General features: G+C 41.8%; 1 protein-coding gene across 1 annotated transcript; it reads right to left on the minus strand.

Moving 5' to 3' along the window:
• Positions 1-2,317: 2,317 nt before the first annotated feature.
• LOC126425102 (zinc finger protein 622) lies at positions 2,318-25,433 on the minus strand. Its single transcript, XM_050088026.1, has 3 exons — positions 24,429-25,433; positions 23,766-23,882; positions 2,318-3,635 (listed from the first exon to the last, which is right to left on the minus strand). The coding sequence occupies exons 1-3, from the start codon at positions 25,280-25,282 to the stop codon at positions 3,524-3,526; spliced, it is 1,083 nt and encodes a 360-aa protein (XP_049943983.1). The 5' UTR covers positions 25,283-25,433; the 3' UTR covers positions 2,318-3,523.
• Between the last annotated feature and the right edge of the window lie 5 nt (positions 25,434-25,438).

Genomic DNA, 25,438 nt, shown 5'->3' on the forward strand with positions numbered 1-25,438 from the left:
AAGACACCCGCTGCACTGATTTACCAAAGAGGCCTTCGGACCTGGATCCGTTTGCACACCTGGCATGTATTTGGCAGACATTGGCAGCCACCTAGGACTCCTCTAGATCTCAAGTTTGGGATCATTTGCCAACAGGATTCCAGAAACACTTCGTACACAGCTCACTAGTAACGTACCAACACGTTGGCAATACCGTCGCGAGGTCAGCTGCATACCTGCATCTCCTCACAGTGACTCAACCACATTTAACCTTATACAGCTCCTGCTTCACTTGAATGCTATGCATTTGCTTTCACTGCACACTTGATTGTTCATTGTGTGCAATTCCTACATTATTTTGGATGGTTTGTCCTTCTGTACTGTATGACTGTAGATGTACAACTTTGCACTACAAAAGCAGAACATTATCCTACAATTTGGTATTCAAGGATTGTTTTCTGTTCAGTAAAAATGTTGTTGAAACTGTTTTACTGTTGAAACAGCTTACCAAGATGGTGCTATGGAAAAGACTCAAGGTACAATAGGTTTGCTCGATTTAAAAATGGCGACATGTCAGTTGATGACAAACCTCATTCTGATCGTCCATCAACTGCTCAAATCAATGAAAATATTGAAAAAATTTGAGAGTTTGTGCTCACAGACTGTTTTAAGAAGTTAAGAAGAAGATTGCACAACTGTGTTCGTCAAAAGAGACCCGATTTTTGGCAGACAGGAGACTGATTCTTCCACCACAATGACACACCTGCACCTACAGATGTCTCTGTTAAGACAGTTCTTGGCTAAAAATGGCGCGGTTCCGCTGCTCCACACACCTTACTTGCCTGACCTGGCTCCGTGCAACTCTTTCTTAATCCCATGCATGAAAAGGGGCATGTGAGGACTCTGATTTGACAACATTGGAGAAATCAAGCAAAAAACCAAGGGAGGAGCTGCCAGTCATTTCTGGAGATGACTATTAAAAATGTTTTGAACTGGTGGGACAAATGTATTAGTAGTAATGGAGAGTATGTTGAAGGGGACAAGGTTGTTTTGCAAACAATTTGAAAATATGTAGTTTTTAAAAAATAATACAGGTTTTTTGGCACCTCCTTGTAAATGTAACTTTAATTTTGCCACAACGCAACAGTATTCGGTGTTACAGTAGTTACAGTTACAGTTAATACTTATGTTGACGTGTGTACTCTTATGTTGATATGTATCAAAAAGGTATATGCTTCTTCTAAAATCATTATAACATACAGTATCACAAATATAATCTCATGGAAAAAATAATTAAGGAAAGTAAATACATGTATGGATTACAGCTCTGTGTGTGTTTGGTGTAACAGCAAATTAAATATCTGCAATAGGAAATAGTATATAGTCTCATTAACAGGTGAATAAACTGTGTCCTTGTAATACTTGCCTTATTAACTAAGCATCAGGACATGTTTTTGATCACCATCCAAACTGAATTTTCTTCTACATCATTCCTTTTTGTAAATAAACCAGTGTTTCCACTTTCACTTTGAGCAGATGTTCTGGCAAATGTACAAAAATCTGGCTCCAGAATGATATTTTCATTCTGCAGTGGAGTGTGCACTGATGTAAACATCCTAGCAGATTAAAACTGTGTTCCGAACCAAGACTCGGACTTGGGACCTTTGCCTTTCGTGGTCAAGTGCTCTACCATCTGAGCTACCCAAGCATGACTCATGACCCGTACTCACAGCTTCAATTCTGCCAGTACCTCGCCTCCTACCTTCCAAACTTCACAGAAGCTCACTGTCTGAAGCAGCGTATCAGCTCTGAGTTTCAAGCACTCGGGAAACTGCATGAAGACCATGACAGACACAGCTCATTGACACACAATTAACCCATTTGTTGCACTCCAGGGTAGTTCTTACATTACACGCCCATTAAGAGAGGGCAGCATGGTTTATCATTTCTCAGAATATTTTATGAGATTTTGCTATTTTCCTCAAGACTTTCATGTGAGATAAAGTCCTGATCCTGTTTGGAGCTGTGTTAACCATCACCATTTAGTTGCTGAGTGACACTGCAAAAGAAGGGTTTTCATACAAACTGGATGGATCTTCAGGTGCTTTCAATATATATAAAAAAATAACAAAAGCAAGATCTTTGTATGTTTAACTTAAACATGCCAATGTTCTACAGGAGATTTCTTCTTCTTCTTCTTTAGTTTTGACAGACTTCCAGCAGTTCCCAGTGCACTCTGAGTGTGACTTACGAAGTGATGGTTTAGCAGGTCACATTATTTAGTGTTTCCTTCTCAGAAACAGTATAAAAGGTTATCAGATACATATAAAAAATTCAATTCGAAAATAATTCTGCATCTTTATTACGACATCCATGTGACAATCAGCACCATCATCAATCCTGTATTTGGTGAATGAAACCATCATATCAGGAACACACTGTGTCTCATGTCCCAAGTATACAATAGCAGGAATGAATTTTACACATACAAAAACTTTCAAAATATTTATCACCTCCTAACATGTGTTGCACACAGCTCAGCAACACACACACTATAAACAGATTAAGTACACACCCATACCAGGAATGCAGTAGTTTGTGAAATGCTTAACTTATAAACATTGCAGGCTCTCATATTAGTCTTAACAATATGAGAAGCATCAAAACCAATGTGCTAATTAATCCAAAATTGAAGATTTCACAATTCAGAATAACAATAGCCCCCAAAAAAATGCAACCTACAATTAGTTGATTTTTGAATAACACATGTTCGACAAATATGTAAAAAATATAGCCATTCAATTCATGCAACAAGCAGTACATAAGGATCTAAACAAGAGAAACACTGTAACCTAATTACTGAACGCAAGTCCCCCCCCCCCCCCCCCCCCACCTGCCCATGATCTCCCTACTGCTCAGCACCTTGTCTACAGATTGGGGGCTTGTTTTTCAGCATACATTTCCACTCACAATAAATGAACAATATGTGATATACATCAGTTTCATATACACATGTACAGCTACTTAACTGAGGTGCAACAATTCAGGTAATGTAAAAGTGAACACAGTTAACATAATTGTAATGAAACAACTATGAAGAATTAGAAGTGAACACAGTTAATATAATCGTAATGATACTACTATGAACAATTAGAAGTAACATATGACAGAGTACCGCTCAGAATATAAGAACCCATCTTCAGGGTACTAACTGAAAGAATGTTGCAAACACTTTTAACTGCTTGATAATTACACTGTCCAAATATAAAAACTACTTATATTTAAATACTGGTTGCAACTTGTCACACCACACATGAATGGCAAACTTAACACTGTCTCAAATATTCTCTGTGGGGGTGCTGTTGTTTGAAATGCACAGTATGGCTCTGTACAGACAAAAAAACCACTCTCACATCTGATGACTCTGCAGCACCCACAACTTTGTCACACTAGTTCAAAGCAATCTTAGCTCAATTACTGTTCAGTTAGACATACACAAAAAATTGAAGGCATTCCAGCAGTGATCCAACTGACACCCAACATCTCAGAAGTTGACTTGTGGCCGGAAGTGCTTCTGCAGCTTGTTGTTTTGCATACTCAGTTTGGTGCTGTACTTTGCTTGCAGTCGTTTCATGTAATGTATATCCCGCGCTTTCCTGCAACATAAATAAAAAAAATCTCAATTAATAAATGAGTATTTAATTGTAGTATGTGTTCAATGTTAATATGTTAATTCAATCTGGAAGTCCTGGCTGTAATACAAATAATGAAAGAAGTAAATGCTACACTCGCCACAAACATGCTAACAAACAAACATACGTATTCCTGGAGCACCAATCCCTTCTCCATACACACACCTTCCATGTTTTCCTTGGTTACGCTGTTCTTCTTGAAGAATCAGCATGGTAGGACTGTATAGTGGCCTGCATGTTAAGACAGTTAACATGGTTCTAAGGGTGTGTGTGCAAAGGTAAAATTGCAAGTCTATAGCTGACACTTGTCAATTGTCTCACTGTAGGAAGTCTGCTAATGTTATATGGAGGAAAAGGATTTTATATTTCACAGGTTCTGGTTTCAGCTGGGAATGTGCCGATGCCAGGCACAGAGCAGAACTTGGCATCTGGTATGGTCATCACCGAAAAGCAGTGGAAGGCTGTATCGATGAGAAATTATAAGGATATACAGGTAATTAATATTTCTGTGGTGGTGGCAGTAAGACGCACATTTGTTTATCTCACAATCTAAAATTTCTCAGAAAGCAGCATTTGGAGAGAAACAGACCTTACGAATGAAAGGGTGTAGCAATAGAGAATTTAGACACTATCACCAAGAACTTCATCACCTACACCATGTATGGTATTGCACATAATAAATAATGATTTTATTGAAATAATATTTGTGTTTAATGGAAACTAAAATTGCGAGATTTGCTAAAATTTTGAAAGATGTGTGTGATTTCATAGCACATCACTGAGATGCTCTTATAGAAAAGTATTTTGGTGTAAAAAGAGCAGGAATGAGTTATAAACTGTGCAAGTATAAAGAATACACTTGCCCGTCAACAGAAGATAACTAATAAAAATGCTGAAAACTTTTTATTTTGTAATAGAACTGCTAGAGCAGAAAGCAACATTTCATCGATTTTGGTTGAGTGCTCAATTGAGTATCATTGTCAGTTGTGTGAACAACCAAGAGTAACTAGGAACATCTGCAGCAGAGTTAAGGTCTCTCTTCTTGGGGGGCGGGGCAGGGGGGGGGGGGCTGTATAAGAGGATTAAGAAGTGCTGGTCCCGTGGATATTAAATCTCTGCAATACTACGAGTAGATCGATTAGTGGACCAAATGGCTGTTAAATAATAAGAAAAGTCTAAATATTTGTAATGTGGTGGGTGTATCTAAAGAATAAATAAATACAATATTTTCATAGGTCCGGAAACACACAAATCATTTATCAATTATGGGCAATAAGTGAGCTGACTCAAGAATGCTGATACTCATCACTTCACCAGTAGAACATGAATATAACACTTGTCAAAACGTGACCGTTTTTTCAACACAATCTTGCAAATGGGATCCCGAGAGTCTCAGCAGAAACAATGCAAAATGGTGCAGTGGGAAGTCACATTACTGGACTCTTATTTATGACAGCAGTTTATATTCGCTTCTGGCCAAACAGATTTACGTTTTCTATGACTTCTGAGGCAGTTCCTTTAAAACGGCTCAGTCAATTTCCTTCCACAATTAAAACTAGTGTTCCACCTACAATGATCTCATTATAGATAAGATGTTACACCCTCATCTTCCTCCTCCCCATTGCCACTGACAGCACATCCTAGCTGTGTAGATGCTTCTTGTGTGCTCTTATTTACAGATGTTAAAGTTGAGGCCACTATCTTGCCACTTAGTTCTGAATACTCTCCAAAACCAGTACAGATTAAACGGATTGAACTTCACAATGTACTATCATAGGTTGTCCACATATCACTTTTGTGTCACCAATTTGGTACCATAATCGAATTGTAAACTGAAACTTTATTTGGTCTTTCATTATCATCAATGGTATTTACCTCAGTGGACCAAATGACACACAGGCAAGACTAGTGGAGGACTGTAGTCATTCATTTATTTATTTCACCTGTGGTTGACAATGTAGTTTCTAGAAAAGGATTTCAGAACTTAAGCATTTTTCATGACCATCAGTGATGCTGGCATTAACAGAATATTCTGCTGGAGCCAGCACATATAAAATGTTCATCTTCAAGCTGTAAATATTAATACCCACGGTCTGATGTTCGTTGGCTGAGGTGGTCACAATTACTGCTTGGTCTTCCTCTGGCAGTCCTACCATCTGTGGATGACGACATTTGGCTGTGTACGTGCCAAAAAATGGAAGAGATTCTATTGCCACTTTTAGCTTGCAGTGGTCCAATTTGAGTGGAGCATTTCATTCCTTCAAACTCGTTAAATAAACATTTCATTAGTCAAGTCTTGACAAAGCATTTAAACACACTTGCTCTATCAAAAAAGTCCTAGGTTGAACTGATAGGTAAATTTCTTCAGTCAGTCAAAGCCATCATTCGCTTTTCACGCACAATATGGTGGAACAGATCCTAGTGTAACTGTGCAGGTCCTGGAGTGATTGAAAAAGGACAAAGTTCATCATAAGAAAAGCTTGTGTTTTTGAAAGCCAGTTCTCCCTGCCAAGAAAAATACACTTTCTGTGTGCCATCTTTTTAGTTTTGTAGTAGCCCATACATCTCATGCACAACAAAAGCTAGGTGCATTTCACTTAATTCAGTTTGAAGAAAGTGAAACTTTGAATCTGTAACTCCATACACAATCTCACAGTGCACACAGCACATTCCAACTAAGTCCAAATTGGACAGCACTCAAGACATTTCCAAGCTGACTGTTAAAGTGACTAGCACACAAAAACCACATTTTCAGAACACAAACTGTAAAGTGTGTAACTGTGGCCTCTTGCAAATCACTGGAACCTACAAACATTAACAATATCCACTCCTCCCACATACCATGTTCGTGCAGAAATAAAAAGCTAATTTACATACTTTTACCACCAAAACTGAGCAGGATGTCAGTTTTAAGCTCTGATTTATTCAGATGCATCCTAATCCCTCTCTTCCTTTTCCTTATATTGGATTATATATTGGATTTTTCCCACATATTTCCGTGAACTTTTCTTGAACAGATTTTACATTACTTATGTACTTCTTGTGTTTTCATCTTCCACCATAGTCTTGCTCCTTCCATCTATGTCAATACAGAAAAGTTTCCTTATCCCTAGCCAGAACCCAGCCCCACTATTGTTCCTGCATTGTTATCTGGCTCATGGAATCTCCACAAATGGCCTACCATCAAATTACCCACCTCTTACTGCAATCTCTCCTTCCAGAAAGGCCCCCATCTGTTCATATTCTGCCAGTCCTTAGCCCTCACCAATATAGTCCTACAAAACTATGCAAATAAAGCTCAAATCCCCTTGCAACACCTCCATTTCATCTGCAAAATTCTCCTGCTCTACAACCCCAAATTTCTGTATCTCATCTCTCATACTGAAACTCTTGCCCTCAAGGAACTAGAGCAACATGCACAATGACACCTCAAAAAACCCTCTTTCCTCTTCACCACCAACTCCTGCCTTGGGCTACCACTATCCACCAACTGTACAACATCCTCCACACCTCCTGCACATCCCCTCACATCCAAAAGCCTTAGTAATTCTTCCCAAAGGCCTTACCTTTTGTTCCACTCCAAATCATTGTGGACTTGTTAAATATCTCCTCTCCTCATCCTGGTCCCTACAGTGGAAACACTTTTTCGCCAGCAACCCTACCCAATCAGACTCAACCCAAAACCAATTCTGGATCCTACCTGACTCAGTGCACTCCTCCATTCAACTGTGACCCACCCTCACTGCCCCCAAATCATACCCTGTTAACATTACAAAATTTCTTAACCTCAACCCTTGCCTTGCCATCATTCTCCAAATCCTTCAACATGCATGCTAATCTTATATCCGCAGAAAGAACCGTAATCCACCACCTAAAAACTGATCGTGGTCGATAATCCTGCTTGCTGATGAAGGCTCCACCTTCAATCCCTGCTACAGTGACCCCTTTCCAGGAATCTAACAGAATCTCCAGTCTCTCCTCAAATCCTTTGGTGCATCTCATAACCTCTCTTCTGTGTCTCTCCCTCTCTTCACTCCTACCACTCCCTCCACTCCTACCTCCTACATGTTTCCTAACATCCATAAACCCAACCACTCAGTACACCCCATTTTTGGTAGGTTACTTTGCTCCCACTGACAGAATGTCTGCTCTTGTAGACCAATACCTTCAGCCCATCAATCACAGCATTACCTCCCATATACAAGACACTAACCATTTCCTTCATAGCACCCTGCTTGTCACTACTGATGCCATCTCCCCTTACCTAACATTCCTAATGCCGATGGCCTTGCCACTATTGAGCACTATCTTTCCTGGTCACCAAGACCAACTATATCCTCACCCACAATTACTTCACCTTCGAAGGCATCATCTACAAACAAATTTGTGGTGCAGCAATAGGTAACCACACGGTGCACACCAACCAATTCAAGGGACAGCTAGACGAATCCTTCCTAACCACCCAGAGTCCCAAACCCCTCACCTCGTTCTGATTCTCACTGATGATATCTTTGTGATCTTGATAAAGGATGAGGACACACTATCCACATTACTCCAGAACCTTAACACCTTCCGCATTTGCTTAACCGGGTACTCCTCACCCCAACAAGCCATCTTCCTTGATATAGACCTCCACCTCTCAAAGATGGCTACATAAGTACCTCCGTCAATATCAAACCTACCAACTATCAGCAATAGCTCTGCTCCAATAGCTGCCACCCATTCCACACCAAGAAGCCTCTTCCATAAAGCCCAGCCTCAATAGCTGTCACATCTGTAGTGACAAGCATCCCTCTCCAAATATACAAGCCTTCACAGACCAAAACTGCCCTGCCAGCCTCGTACAGAAAAAGATATCCTGTACCTTATTTCTCCAGTGACCGACCACCTCCTGAAGTCCCACTGTCCGGTCACAAAGGAGCGTTTCTCTTGTGACTCAGTACCCACCCAGGGCCTCAGCAACTGAATCACATTCGCCACAAAGGTTATGACTGCCCCTCTTCGTACCCTGAAATGAGGAATGTCCGACGTACTATCCTTCCCACCTCTCCTGCATTGGTATTTCACTGCCCACTGAACCTACAATATCCACTTTCATCCCTATTCTATTCTTCCACCCAACCCCTTACCTCAAGCCTCATATTCCTGTGACAGAAATAGATGTAAGGCCTATCCCACATATCCTACCACCACCACCACCTACTCCAGTCCAGTCTCAAGCATCACCTTTCTCATCAAACTCAGGGCTATCTGAGAAGGCTGTCATGTGATCTACTAAGCTCCAACCACTGTGCTGTGTTCTACATGGGCATGACAACTGACAAATTGTCTGTCTGCATAAACATCTTTCTTGTTGAAGATGAGTAAAACATTTCTCTATGCAAGGCACTCAAATAACACACTTATTATTTAACAGCTACATGATTGTTTAATAATGATGATTCATATCAATGTATATGTAAAATGAAGGTATATTCAAGTAAATTATTCATAGTCTTTTTGAGCATATGTTGTTATAATGATGAAATATTTTCACAGTTAACACTGGAAAGCCATATGTGAATTTCAATTTAAGTTTATAAATCTAATAATGTAATAAACTGATTGTAACTAAATAAAAATAGTTATTTTACAACCTTATTTGGCTTTTGACACATATATTGAAAGTTCAAATCCCTACAGACTATGCACAAAGTACTGCACTTACCCAATAAAATACAATTTATTTTAATATGTTCTCACCGGAGCACCATCATGCAATTTGGCACACACCTTAACAAATAACGTACAAGTAACACACATTTTTCCTAAACAAATAAAAATTCTGATTTTTTATTTTCAAAATAATAAATAATTTCATCTGGGAAAATTCAGCAGTGTTATGAATATCATTAATTAGCCCATACTTTTAAACTCCCCCCCCCTTCCCCCATGAACCATGGACATTGCCATTGGTGGGGAGGCTTGTGTGCCTCAACGATACAGATAGCCATACCGTAGGTGCAACCACAACGGAGTGGTATCTGTTGAGAGGCCAGACAAACGTGTGGTTCCTGAAGAGGGGCAGCAGCCTCTTCAGTAGTTCAGGGGCAACAGTCTGGATGATGACTGATCTGGCCTTGTAACACTAACCAAAACGGCCTTGCTGTGCTGGTACTGCGAACGGCTGACAGCAAGGAGAAACTACAGCCATAATTATTCCCGAGGGCATGCAGCTTTACTGTATGATTAAATGATGATGACGTCCTCTTAGGTAAAATATTCCGGAGGTAAAATAGTCCCCCCTTCGGATCTCCGGGCGGGGACTACTCAGGAGGACATCGTTATCAGGAGAAAGAAAACTAATGTTCTACGTAAAACTGAAGAAACTGCAAAAAAGGTGGGAATTTAAGGAGATGGGACCTGGATAAACTGACTAAACCAGGGGTTGTACAGAGTTTCAGGGAGAGCATAAGGGAACAACTGACAGGAATGTGAGAAAGAAGTACAGTAGAAGAAGAATGGGTAGCTCTGAGGGATGAAATAGTGAAGGCAGCGGAGGATCAAGTAGGTAAAAAGACGAGGGCTAGTAGGAATCCTTGAGTAACAGAAGAAATACTGAATTTAATTGATGAAAGGAAAAAATATAAAAATGCAGTAAATGAAGCAGGCAAAAAGGAATACAAACGTCTCAAAAATGAGATCGACAGGATGTGCAAAATGGCTCAGCAGGCATGGCTAGAGGACAAATGTAAGGATGTTGTTGTGACTCGCCGATTATTCAAAGTGCCGCCGCGCAATTACGCACGTCCTCTACGTGCGGCGCTGTCTGCCAGCCATGCAGCAGCTGCGCCACCTAAGCGGCCAGCCGAGCAGCGGCCGCTAGACTGAGACTCAGTGTTTAATCGAATGCCGACTTGTACACAGGTCAACTTACTCTGTGACTTATATGTGTTGTTGTGTCGTCCCTAAATATATGTGATAACTTGAAGTTCTAACAATTGGCTACGAGGATGGGATTTCTCCTTTTCACCGTTGTCTCACAGGGTTCCATGGCTACTGTAGAGCAACTCTTGCAAAATCTCCTTGAACAGCAAACGCTTCTAACGGCGGCGATTCGCGATCAGCAAACGCTTCTAACAGCGGTGATTCGCGATTTCGTCGCAGCATCAAATGCGGGGCGTTTCTCGTCGTTGGCTGTACCTCCTTTTCCACCTTACGACGAGACGGCGGAAGACCGGTCTGATTATGAAAAACGTCTTCGACAGCACTTCTTGGCATTTCATGTCACGGACGAACAACCATGTAAGTCTCTGTTCCTTTCCTGGATTTCACCTCAAATGTATCGGTTGTTGTCGCAATTGGCTCCTTTGAAGGATCCTGCGTCTCTGTCTTTTGCTGAAATGTGCTCACTTCTGTATGTCTATTTTCAAAAGCAAACGCATGTGGTAGCCTCTCGTGTTGCCTTTTATCGTTGTCAAAAACAACCGAATCAATCCTATCGCGCTTGGGCTGCTGAACTTCACGGCCTCAGTCGAAAGTGTCAATTTGTTACTGACGTTCACAAAGAATCCTATGCCGATTCCATGGTCCGGGATGCTATTATCTGGTCGGCACCCGACAAAGAAGTTCGGCAACGTGCCCTACAGTTGGCGAATCCGACTCTAGATGAAGTTCTCTCCATTGCGCAGTCTTCTGAAATTTCTCGCGCCGCTGGGGCACAAATAGAAGCGTGGGATGACGTCGGGGAAATACAACCTCTGTGCGCTGTTGACGACGCGTGCGGCGCGTCCCCGCCGGCCGACGTGGCCGCAGTGCGCTCCCACGCGCGGCCTCGGCCTAGCCGTAAACAACCCACTACGAAACTGCAGCACAATCCCCGGCAACTTCCTTCATGTCCGCGGTGTTTTACGAAACATTCACGCGAGGATTGTCCCCAACGTTGGGCTGTGTGTCACAATTGCAAAAAGAAAGGTCATGTGTCTTCCGTTTGTAAATCTGACCGCATACATGATGTTCATGAACATGACTCTGATTCTGATTCTGTGTTGTCTGTCAATTGCACTTCTTCCCTTTCAGGGAAGTTATTCCTCACTGTCCAAATCCTTGGTCGAGATGTTCGCATGCAAGTGGATACCGGTTCTGCCGCCACTATAATTAATTCTCAGACGTATCTTCAGCTGGGTTCTCCACTCCTATCCCCTGTCACTCGGCAATTACGGACGTACAATAAACAGAAGATTTCTCTCTTGGGACAGTTTAATGCTGAGGTATCTTACAAATCCATCGTTCGCACTGTTCCCACATTTGTGGTCGACCAGAGCAACGCAGAAAATCTTTTTGGTTTCGATGCCTTTCGCGTTTTTGGGTTCTCCATAGATGACTCTGTCAATATTGTCTCTGACGCTAGTCCTTATGCTCAACTGGATTCCTTGTCGGCTACATTTTCGTCCCTTTTTTCTCCTGGGTTAGGCCGTGCGACCGACTTTGAAGCTCATATCACGCTCAAACCCACCGCTCGGCCTAAGTTTTTTCGGGCTCGGCCCATTCCTGTGGCCCTTCGTGATCGCGTAAAACGGGAGTTGGATCGTCTCACTGCGTCAGGGGTCTTGCTTCCTGTCACTTCCAGTGAGTGGTCCTCTCCTGTCGTCGTTGCTAAGCCCAACGGTGATATTCGTCTCTGTGGCGATTTCAGAGCCACTGTAAATGCTCAATGCCTCATCGACACTTACCCTATGCCCCGTCCTGAAGAACTGTTCACTAAACTCGCTGGAGGACAATATTTTTCTAAAATTGACCTGTCAGAAGCTTATCATCAACTTCCTCTCGACGCTGCTTCCCGGCAGTTTCTGGTCCTTAACACGCCTTTCGGCCTCTATCAATACCAACACTTGCCGTTCGGGGTTGCTAGCGCCCCTGCTCTCTTTCAGCGATTCTTGGAACAATTATTGCTCCCTGTCCCTGGGTGTATCAGTTACATTGATGGCATTGTTGTCACTGGCTCCACCACTGAAGAACATCTTCAAAATCTCCGCACACTTTTTAATGTCTTACAGACTGCTGGTCTTAAGTGTAATCTTCAGAAATCACAATTTTTTCAGGCCTCTATCACGTACTTGGGGTTTCAACTCTCTTGGGATGGTATTCGTCCGCTTCAACACGCTGTCGCTGCGATCGATGCCCTTCCTCGCCCTACATCTGTTAAGGAACTGCAGGCCTTCTTGGGGAAAATAGCATACTATCACAAGTTTTTACCGTCTGCGGCGTCGGTGGCTCAGCCGTTGCGTCGCCTGTTGCATAAAAACGTGCCTTTTCACTGGTCCGCATCATGTGACGTGGCTTTCCGTAAATTAAAGACTATGCTGAAACAGGCCCCGTGCCTGGCCACTTATCGACCTGGCCAACATCTTGTTCTTGCCACAGACGCCTCTCAATACGGGGTCAGTGCAGTCCTTGCGCACCGTTTTTCTGACGGTTCGGAACAGCCTATCGCTTATGCCTCCAAAACACTCACGGATGCCCAACAAAAGTATTCTCAAATTGAGAAAGAAGCTTTGGCCATCATTTATGCTCTTCATAAGTTTGGCATTTTTCTCTATGGCTCAAAATTTCATCTTGTTACGGATAACAAACCACTTGTTTCCTTGTTTCATCCATCAACGTCACTTCCCAACAAGGCTGCACACCGCCTCCAGCGTTGGGCTCTTTACTTGTCCCGTTTCAATTATGAGATTCATATCCGGCCCACGGATCAACATGCGAATGCTGATGCTTTGTCTCGCCTTCCCATGGGTTGTGATCAGGCATTCAATAGGGACGAACTTTTGTGTTTCCATCTGGATGTTGCTGGGCAGCAGGTTGTGGATGGGTTCCCCGTCACTGGGGACAGGCTGGCGGCTGCTACGGGTTCTGACCCTACCCTCTCCCGGGTTTTACGCTGTGTTCAGAAGGGTTGGCCAGATCGCCCGTCCGCTAAGACTTCTGATCCGTTGCGGAACTACTACCCTTTGCGCTACCGCCTCAGGGGTAGGGATGGTGTTATCCTCCTCTCCACTGACACTGCTTCGCCGCGTGTTGTGGTACCTGCGTCTTTGCATGCTTCGGTCTTGCGCCTCCTTCACCAGGGGCACTGGGGTGTGTCTCGCACAAAATCTCTGGTGCGCCGTCATGTGTACTGGCCTGGCATCGACTCTGAAATAGCATACATGGTTGCTGTCTGCGGCCCTTGTGCGTCACAGGCCGCTGCCCCGAAGTCTTCTTTGTCACCGTGGCCTTCGCCTGAGAAGCCCTGGGAGCGCATTCATGCTGACTTTGCGGGACCCTTTTTAGGTACTTATTGGCTCCTCGTAATTGACGCCTACTCTAAATTTCCTTTCATTGTCCGTTGCACATCACCTACCACCGCGGCAACCACCAGTGCTCTCGCCCGCATTTTTTCTTTGGAAGGCCTCCCCTCTACTCTTGTTACAGATAATGGTCCGCAATTTGCCTCTTCCGACTTTGCGGATTTTTGTGCTCGTCACGGCGTTACGCATGTTACGGCCCCGCCGTTCCATCCACAATCCAACGGTGAGGCTGAACAGCTGGTCCGCACATTTAAGGCTCAGATGCGGAAACTTCTGACATCTTCTGCTGCTGATGATGCGCTTCTCCAGTTCCTGGCGTCTTACCGTTTCACTCTTATGGGCGATCACAGCCCGGCTAAGTTCTTACATGGCCGACAGGCCCGCACGCTACTTCATCTTCTGCGGCCTCCCACCTCACAGCCGCGGGTGCCTTCACTTGGCCGGTTCACCGCCGACGACCTCGTCTGGGTACGGGGATATGGCAGGCAGCCAAAATGGAGCCCGGGCCGCATCTTACGACACCGTGGCAGACGCCTGTATGAAATCCAGACGGACACGGGTGTTGCAGTGCGTCATTCGGACCAGCTTCGGCCTCGGGTGCCAGCAACGCCTGTGCCGAATGCCGCCACACCACCTTTGCCTCTACCTGATGCTCGGGATCTTGACATCTCTCAATACTCACAACGCAGCCCTCTCACCGTCATCATGATGTCAGCACCAGACCGGATGCCACCAGGAGACGTGCCCATGCAGGAACCGGAGGATCATCCTCTGTCAGAGTACATCTCCTCGCCTCCTCCTCCAACGGACGCCGATACATCGCCCACGTCTCCTGTCATCTCGACCCGTTATCATCGGGGATACTTCCGTCCGTACGGGAAGCCTCCTCCTCGAGACTTTATGGCGAGTCAAACAGCGCCTATGGATGTTAGCCATCTCCAGGACACCTCCATCACGACCAGTGCAACAATTTCAAAGGGGGGAAAAGTGTTGTGACTCGCCGATTATTCAAAGTGCCGCCGCGCAAATACACACGTCCTCTACGTGCGGCGCTGTCTGCCAGCCATGCAGCAGCTGCGCCACCTAAGCGGCCAGCCGAGCAGCGGCCGCTAGACTGAGACTCAGTGTTTAATCGAATGCCGACTTGTACACAGGTCAACTTACTCAGTGACTTATATGTGTTGTTGTGTCATCCCTAAATATATGTGTTAAACTTGAAGTTCTAACAGATGTAGAGGCTTATCTCACTAGGGGGTAAGATAGATACTGCATACAGGAAAATTAAAGAGACCTTTGGAAAAAAGAGAACCACTTGTATGAATATCAAGAGCTCAGATGGAAACCCAGTTCTAAGCAAAGAAGGGAAATCAGAAAGGTGGAAGGAGTATATAGAGGGTCTATACAAGAGTGATGTACTTGAGAACAATAATATGGAAATGGAAGAGAATGTAGATGAAGATGAAATGGGAGATACGATACTGCGTGAAGACTTTGACAGAGCACTGAAAGACCAAAGTCGAAACAAGGCCCTGGGAATAGACAACATTCCATTAGAACTACTGACAGCCTTGGGAGAGCCAGTCCTGACAAAACTCTACCATCTAGTGAACAAAATGTATGAGACAGGCGAAATACCCTCAGACTTCAAGAAGAATATAATAATTCCAATCCCAAAGAAAGCAGGTGTTGACAGATGTGAAAATTACCGAACTATCAGTTTAATAAGTCACAGCTGCAAAATACTAACACGAATTCTTTACAGACGAATGGAAAAACTGGCAGAAGCTGACCTCGGGGAAGATCAGTTTGAATTCCATAGAAATATTGGAACACGTGAGGCAATACTGACCTTATGACTTATCTTAGAAGAAAGATTAAGGAAAGGTAAACATACATTTCTAGCATTTGTAGACTTAGAGAAAGCTTTTGACAATGTCAACTGGAATACTCTCTTTCAAATTCTAAAGGTGGCAGGGGTATAATACAGGGAGCGAAAGGCTATTTACAATTTGTACAGAAACCGGACAGCAGTTATAAGAGTCGAGGGACATGAAAGGGAAGCAATTGTTGGGAAGGGAGTAAGACAGGGTTGTAGCCTCTCCCCGATGTTATTCAATCTGTATATTGAGCAAGCAGTAAAGGAAACAAAAGAAAAATTCAGAGTAGGTATTAAAATCCATGGAGAAGAAATAAAAACTTTGAGGTTCGCCGATGACATTGTAATTCTGTCAGAGACAGCAAAGGACTTGGAAGAGTAGTTGAATGGAATGGACAGTGTCTTGAAAGGAGGGTATAAGATGAACATCAACAAAAGCCAAACGAGGATAATGGAATGTAGTCGAATTAAGTCGGGTGATGCTGCCGGAATTAGATTAGGAAATGAGACACTTAAAGTAGTAAAGGAATTTTGCTATTTGGGGAGCAAAATAACTGATGATGGTCGAAGTAGAGAAAATATAAAATGTAGACTGGCAATGACAAGGAAAGCGTTTCTGAAGAAGAGAAATTTGTTAACATCGAGTATAGATTTAAGTGTCAGGAAGTCGTTTCTGAAAGTATTTGTATGGAGTGTAGCCACGTATGGAAGTGAAACATGGCCGATAAATAGTTTGGACAAGAAGACGATAGGAGCTTTCAAAATGTGGTGCTACAGAAGAATTAGATTAGATGGGTAGATCACATAACTAATGATGAAGTATTGAATAGAATTGGGGAGAAGAGGAGTTTGTGGCACAACTTGACCAGAAGAAGGGACGGGTTAGTAAGACATGTTCTGAGGCATCAAGGGATCACAAATTTAGCATTGGAGGGCAGCATGGATGGTAAAAATCGTAGAGGGAGACCAAGAGATGAATACACTAAGCAGATTCAGAAGGATGTAGGTTGCAGTAAATACTGGGAGATGAAGAAGCTTGCACAGGATAGGGTAGCATGGAGAGCTGCATCAAACCAGTCTCAGGATTGAAGACCACAACAACAACAACAACTTCATTGTAGCTTCCTAGCTTTCACAGTGGTTGTTCAGTGAGTATGCTCTGTCATAATTCATTTGTCTGATTCAGTGGTAATGACTGCTATGTTGTGAATTTTTCGTGTGTTTGTCTCTATGTATCCAGAATTACATAAGATAAGTGTAACAGCAGGAACTATTTCAAGGGATAATATTGGTTGAATAAATGTACGTGATAGTATAGTGTGCATAATATGTGCTGGCATGTATTTGAATTTTTATGAGTATTCTGCATCAAAACGACCAAAATTTCAAAGGAAAGCTTATAGTAAGGCTTGATGAAGAAATAGATGAAAATGAATCTGACAGTGATTCTGGTTCCAGCAAAGAAATTGATGGTGTAGAGATTGATGAAATAGTAATGACTCACTCAGATCGTAAAGATCTGGCCAAATACTGACACGAGTTGAAGCTCTCCTACAGACAATTTTGTTCTGAACAAACTGGATGGAAATAGAAACATCTTGAATCTGAAAATTCTAATGAATCCACATCTGAAAGTGAAGAAGACAATGGAATTTCCTCAATGTCAAGAAGTAAAAATTTTGTGTTGCCACCATGAAAAGATCTAAAAGGTAAGAACAATCAGTGCTGGTCCGCAATATCTGACAGTCGCTCAAGTTGTCGCAAACAAAGTAAAAACATTATCCAGGCATCAATTAGACACGCTATGACAAAGAAGGGTACTTAGGAGGATTCCTCCCCCCCCCCCCTCCCCCAGCTGAGATGGTAAACGCTATAGTGACACATACCAATGAAGAAATACACAGGTAGAAATAAAGATACAAAACAGCATCACACACAAAAACACAAACTCAAACCTGCATAGCAGAGATAAATGCTATTCTCGGAATACTTGTAATAACAGCAGCTTTGAAAACCTGTCTGTAAGAAAAATGTTCAATAAAGCGTATGCGGTCCCCTGTGCAAAGCCACAATGTGTTTCGAAAGGTTTGAATTTTTAGTCTCATGCTTGAAATTTGATAAAAAAAAGAACCTTGTCAAGCTGGAAGAAAAACCAATTATTTTGCACCAACATGCAAAATTTGGGAACAGTTTGCCCATAAATGCAGAACCTGTTATAAGCCAGGCCCATTTGTTACTGTAGATGAGCAACTGCTGGGTTTTCATGGACAATGTCCTTTCTGCATGTATCTCCCAAATAAACCAAATAAATATGGGATCAAAATAGTAATGGCCCGTGACACAAAAACAAAGTACATGGTTGATGCGTCTCCTTACTTAGGGAAATGCACAGAAACAAATGGAATGCCTCTCGGGGAATTTTATGTAGAGGAAACGACCAAGACTCTTCGAAGGTCAAATAGAAATATCACGGTAGACAACTGGTTTACTTCAGTGAAACTGGCAGATGATGTTTTGAAAGATAAACTCACACTGGTTGGCACTATTTGCTCCAACCTGAAATACTGTCTGAGCTACTGTCCACATAAAACAGAAGTTTGGAGTAGACATGCTGGACAAAATGTGCAGCACCTATTCATGTAGTCGGAAAACCAGGAAATGGCCACTACGTGTGATTTATGACATCAAAAATATTGAGTGTGTGAATGCTTGGCTTATCCACACCCACAATCAGCAGCAGCTGAGTCAACAGAAAGAAAGACTTTCTTATATGCCTAGGTGAAGAACTCGCCAAACCCTGAATGACGAGGAGGCTAGAAATGCCCAGTCTATGAACACATTTTTGAGTTGTCATACAATATGTCCTAATTAAAGACTCACCACCACAAAGGCAAGAACAACCTACGATTGGCAAGAGAAATCTTTGTCACATTTGCCCTTGTAAAAAAAGAAAAATGAGAGTCACATATTGCACGCAGAGAATGTTGTGCTTACTGCAAAGAATATTGAGAAAATCTGTGCACAAACTCTTGTAAATGAGACAATAACTGCAAAAGTGCAACAAAATACTTAAAGAGACGTTTGTGTTTTCAATTATACAATTTTCATTATAGCTTCAATTTACTGTAGTGTGTTTCTATGAAAATAATAAAAAGACACAAAATTTACATGGATTTGTGTTTATGTACTACACAAAAAGGCTTTGTGATCTAGGGTTCATAATCAAGATTTTAACCTTAAATATACACTACAATAACAGATTTAGGATAGAGTGTGGTATTGAACCCCCCCCCCCCCTCATTGTGGTGGAAGACTTACCTGTAGTGCACCCCAACGTCTAGAGTAGGTTGGAAGGTTTTATGTTGGCAAATCCAATCAATGTGAATGACAAACAGAGGTTACAGTAATCTGATGAACCTTAGTGCAGCCTAATGTTTATGGTCACACCATATTTAACACATTCTACCACATTTAATACGTTTCATCAGAAAATCGAACACTGCAAGGCAAATTCAAATTATGTACAAGATTCTGGTGGGTATTCTGAGCATTGTATACATATATTGTACATTAACTACGAAAAATGGAAGGAGGTTAACTATGTAATTTTACTTAGATCTTTGGAAGGAAGGTGGAAAGCAACCATCTACGGAAAAAGCAGAATATGCATAATAATGTGTTAAAAACTGAAGTAAAGGAGCAATCTGAGGCTCTGTGCTAGTAAGCATGCTGTTCGATTACAAGAAGAAATAATACTTAGATTAAGACTCAGTTCCTATTTAGTTTTGGGCAGCCAATAAAGACATACATTAGTGACTTTAAGACTGCAGTGTGTAAAAAGTTCTCCCAAGTATAAATACTGTGCTGCCATAGGCTGGACAATTACGAGATTATTCGTTTTGTAAATAAAAATGAGCCTTTTTCTTGCTGCAATCATTTCATTAGTTCCAGATGGGTTTTGCCTTTTCCTTTAAGGCTTCTTCAGTGGAATCTACGATGATACAGTTTTGTTTTGATATGTGATATTTGTAGATTATAAAACAGCTCAAGTCTTATTTTCTATGTAGGCCTAATTAAGTTAAGCGAGGTTTTGGCTGGCATCTGCATTTCCTTTTATCTGGTCACAGGCTGGAGGTCATACTATAACGAAACTTATGAAAAATAAGCACATTTTCGCATTACAAACTTTTCCTTCACAATCTTTATGTTCCTTCCACTAATTGTTGTGGAGCACTATTATTATTCTATCACTAGTGGCAGATATTTCACCAAAAACTGTAATTTAAAGTCATAACTTAGTTTGGAGATTTACTGCTTCAGATACAGTTGGAAATAAAAAAGCAAAACATTTCTTGTGCAGATAAAAAAAGTAATTTCAGTTGCAAAATGGAACTCAATCTGATCTCCTACACACATTGTCATGGAGAAACTGAAAGGAAAATAGGAAAGCCACCAATAGACAAAATCATTGTGTGAGATAAGCAATCAAACCAAGAGCTGTTTGAATTTAAGGGGAATACCAAGTAGGCTGAGGCGTGAATGGGAATTTGGATCGAGGACGGAAGCACGCTAGGGTAGACCATGCAGTTGTGCAAAGCCACCATGCCACAGTGATGTAGCGGTTAGCACGTTTGCCTGGTGAGCAGGAGACCCGGGTTCAAATTCCGGCCCTGGCACAAATTTTCATTCATTACTTCAGCCTGTATATGTACGTACAAGTGGTATTTGTTTCAAAGAACCAAATTGTCAATGACACATCTAACTGCACCTCATGATCCGACTCAAAAGTTTTGCAACAAATTTGCCCTTCAATTCCCAGTCTCTTCCTGGCTTTTGGTTTGCCACAAAAGTGGTACTCCCGCAGGAGAAAAAATAAAATAATAAAAAAAAGAGCTGTAAGGAAAGACTGAAGTACTGAGATGAACTGTGGAGGGAATTACAGAAGTGTCCAATTCCACCTGTCTGCTTTGACCAATGACGTCACTAATATGGCAGAAACGACCATTCACGATGACTCCGATATGGCGCCTATGACGTCATTTCATAAACATGACAACAAGAACGAAAACTGATTAAACAACCAACACACACACCTTCCTCCAAAAATATAATCAAACTAACAGGACCAGTGTGGGGAATAGGGGTTTTTGGGTGGGGACAAACTAATTACAAACACACAAAAACACACACCAGCATCCCAAACCACGCAAAACGACGACATAAATCGACAACAAAAAATTTCCAAATTCCACTACACTCACAATATCCTCAGGAATCTGTCACTTCCCTTCACTTACATAGCTCAACCGCAATTCTCAATACCACAATATAAAACTCCAGAAATTACTCCCCCATCACAACCATCGATACCACAAAACCAACACATAAACAAACAAAATTAGAATTGATCACTTCACTTGACCTATATAGGTCAACAGCAGTTCACGATACCAAAACACACACAGCTATGACACATTGCATTGGAATCTGACCCTTCTCATGACCTATATAGCTCAAATACAGATAACAATACCAAAAAAATTTAAATCGAGTAGTTCCAAAAAGATACATAAATCAACCCCAACTGCCAAGACCAAAACATCAACCACCGACAAATGCAGTAAATACCACTGATCAAACACAGAAATACTCCACCAAACATCATAACACGCGAAAAATACACCCCAAAATATGACTACTTACCACAACAAAGTTCCGGCGCTACACACTAGGTCAGCCCCCCCCCCCCCCCCCACACACACACAACAACAACAACCAAAACAAACTCCCAACCCACCCACAACCTACCAACATACCCCCCTCCCCCACCCAACCAACCTTCACCCTCCCCCAAAAATCAAAGATCCATCAACAAATAAAAACAAAAAAATAAGCAAATCTCAATCACACACTACAATTCAAAAACAACTGCAACAAAACAGATCTTCCACAACATAATCTCTAAAACAACCACCACTCCCCTCCCACCTACATCCACAAACATTAACAACTACCCCCCCTCCCCCGCCTCCTGCCCAAACCACAGCCCCCCATCCTCACAACACATCCTTAACCAACGACCTTCGGCCTAAACATTTTACTTATAGCACTTAAAAAAATGCGAAAAATGCAACAGTCCCCAGGGACGCTCTTCTGCCAAAAATACAAATGAGACTGAAGGTTAGAAGAGCGCCTATTCCCCCACCCAATAACTGACTTAACTGTCCCCCAAAACCCCTCTATCTTATTTGTGCACACCCCAGTCTCATAATTATCAAATTCTAAACTATGGTTAACAGCTAAATGATCATAACCCCTCTGGCCCAACCTCCTCTAAGATGCAAAAGCATCGGAAACTATTGTACTTCCCTCTATATACTCCTCTATAATTAATCCCACCGATTCCCTCTTCATATGCCCCTCCAAAACTCTAAAAACACACACTGAATAACCACCCCAGAAACAACACCCCCCCCCCCATAAACCAACTGGAGACTTACCCCTCCCATACTTCCTCTTCCCAAACTGCGACTCATCGACCACGACCACGACCACCACCACCACCACCACCACCACCACCACCACCACCACCCCAGGCCCACCCAACTTACCCCTGTACTTAATATATTCAGAATAAACTTCCCTACAATACGAAAACCAGTCAAAGACCTTACCATCACTCACACCAGTCTCACGTGCACAAAAACTAGGGGAGGATCTATAACAAAAATAATATGTCATCAAAACTATCTCTCTCATGCCCAACCTAGACCTCTAGAACCAGGTACCATGCCTTGTAGAGCGCCAAAGGTTGTCCCTTCGGCACCGCCACATGTAACAGTCCCCGCTCCAAGATGTCGGAACTGTGGCCAACTGCATGTTCTGCTGACACATGCCACATTTCACAATCTCAGCCAGCAGCCCGAATAATTGCAAGAATTTAATCCCCCATTTCAGCCCACAAATGAGCACTACTATATTTATCAGTCACATCCATACCTAACAAAAGCAGTCACAAATTAAACGACATACCACGCAACATACAACAAACAACACTACAATAACTTAAACACAACAGAAACTTAATTCTTAACTCACTGAAACCAATTTCTGTTGAACAGTCATTCAGTTGACAACTGAACAGTTCAAGCAGTGATACGAAAATGAACCCAATACACCACATAACATGCGAACCATAAACACACCACCAGAGGACACCACTAACTGCAATAAAACGACATCTATAAACACTCTCATAAACTAAACTCCGCGCCGTCGTGACGTCACACACCACAACACGCGTATGTCATGGTTCAGAGCCGACAGGTGGGACTGGATGCCTCCGTCGACCCTGTGGAGTGCATATTTCTTGAAACACTGTCCACAAAAGCCAGAGGTACAGGTTTGATTCTCAGTCTGCAATAATATTCCAACTACCCAACAATTTAGTAGTCTGAAAGTCTAATTTTCTAATACAGAAATATGCCTTCTCACTCACTGGGGGCTTATCGTTAGTGCAATACGGAAGTCAACACAGAACAGCTAAAATTCTCTGAAGAAGGAAAAGCTGTTTTAGAACACCTCTGAACTTAATGATATATTAAATATAAAGGAATCAATACACTTATTACATTCATATTGCAAATGGGATTTCCAAATATTACTATTTTCAGGCACATTTATTGTTGTAAACTACATTTTGTTCTTACCCTAACGTACCAAAAAATATGAGAAGGATGTAATGTACATGTTCAGAAATTATTAAATAGTATAGGCCTACTGACTGCAGTTACAGATAAAATTCTCAACAGTTTCAGCTACAGTAAACTGGATGTCCTGAGGACCAAGCATAGGTCCTAACAACAACATGGGTAAGCTCTGTGAGCATCTTACCTTGCAGCCAGTTCCTGCTGTGTTTCTGTCCAACCTAGAGCTCTATACTGTGCCAGAACTCTGTGAAGCTTCTTCTGGTGAGGAGTCACAACTGCACTTTCCGGCTTCAAGTTCTGCCTGAAACATCACACAAATTAAATAGCTCGCATGAATGGCAATGCTTATTTCTTTCCTGTGTCTGCATTTAGCTTGTTAATGACTTTTAAACTGCATTACGGGGAAAAAAAATATCGGACCAACAAAGATTGTCAAGTGCACATGCCAGTTACTTTTGTATTATAGCTGTGTCAATAACAGCTCCTGTGAAACATGTTTTTATTATCAGTTTGAAAAAGCTTTAAGGGCTAATGGACTAGAAAGTGAGAGTAAACATTCAACAGACAGGATATTTTCCTGCGCTATGAAACTGTATGATTTACACATTGATCTTCAAATGGCTCTGAGCACTATACACATTGATCATAATTCAGTTTGCTGAACAAGTACCAAAGCTTGTCAATGTACTGATTTATGTCTTAAGATTATCAGAAGGCACTTAATTCCTCCAGTACAATTTCTTTTTGACAATGCTACCATACACTAAAACTCAGAAGTGTGAAACAAGCAAAATTGAACAATTATTTTTTTTTAAATTTATTTATAATTAATATTTTCAATACTAACTTGTAGTATCTCAAGAGAGACCGATGACCTATTACTGTCCCAGAAGGCAAAACAAGCTGGTAATCAGAATCATCTAATGTTGTGATATCCACTTCTTCATCTGGATCTTTATCTTGGTCGGGATAACTTGAGCTGTAGTCATAGAAATCTGCGTATTCTGTCAGTGCTTCACCCTCGTGCAACATTTTACAATGGCCTTTGTCTTGCATATGTTGCTTTGCCGCTTCAGCAGAATAAAATGTTCTGCCTCTATCATTGCACCAAAGGCACATAAAATCTTGTGTAACCTTTTCACCCAGATACATTAGGAGACCTTTCAAATCGACAACGTATTCAGCATCTGGTATAAAGAACGAGTGAGCAACAGACATATGCTTCAAGTTTTTCATTAAGTTTCTACTATGATGTGAACAGAATAAGCAATTATTATTCAGTATTGGGTTATCTTCAGAGTCGTCGTCCCATTCGTCTGAATCAACCTCTTCGATCTCGGAATCTTCTGAATCCACATCATTTTCAGGTTTCTTCTTTTCTGGGGTTCCTGGACTGCTGAAACTATTAGTTAGTACACTTTCTTGATGCTTTTTCGAATTCAAATGATTTTCATAAGCATTCCTAGTGTTAAAAAGCTTTCTGCAAGAATCGCAATGAAAAGAACAGTTCTTATTTAAATCATTATCTTCTTCCCTCTGCTGCAGTACTCTTCGCTGAAATTCCTCAGCTGTCACAGGCGACAACTCTGCAACTTTTCTTTTCAAATTATATCGATGCCAGTCAGTCTTATAGTGCATTCGTTGTATTTCCGCACTGCTAAACGCAACACGACAAGTGATACATGTGTATTTTCCACTCATGTCAAACGTTTTGGTGCTGATAAACGGAGAAAATAATAGTTTAGACTACGCTTAACACTCAAATTTTTAAAAAAATTAAATAAAAAATTGAACACAATTTCCACACTTCTTACACAACCTCTCTTTCTCACTCATTTGTTATGATATGATGTTATC

The sequence above is a fragment of the Schistocerca serialis genome, chromosome 10, assembly GCF_023864345.2.
Source record: "Schistocerca serialis cubense isolate TAMUIC-IGC-003099 chromosome 10, iqSchSeri2.2, whole genome shotgun sequence".
NCBI classification, from domain to species: Eukaryota; Metazoa; Arthropoda; class Insecta; order Orthoptera; family Acrididae; genus Schistocerca; species Schistocerca serialis.

Excerpts from the sequence above, each read along its gene's own strand:
- LOC126425102 (XM_050088026.1), bottom strand. The coding sequence starts at position 25,282 with ATGAGTGGAAAATACACATGTATCACTTGTCGTGTTGCGTTTAGCAGT. Across the intron at positions 23,883-24,428 it reads TCTCTCTTGAGATACTACAA|GCAGAACTTGAAGCCGGAAA; the intron begins GTTAGTATTGAA and ends GTGATGTTTCAG. Across the intron at positions 3,636-23,765 it reads CAGCAGGAACTGGCTGCAAG|GAAAGCGCGGGATATACATT; the intron begins GTAAGATGCTCA and ends TTTATGTTGCAG.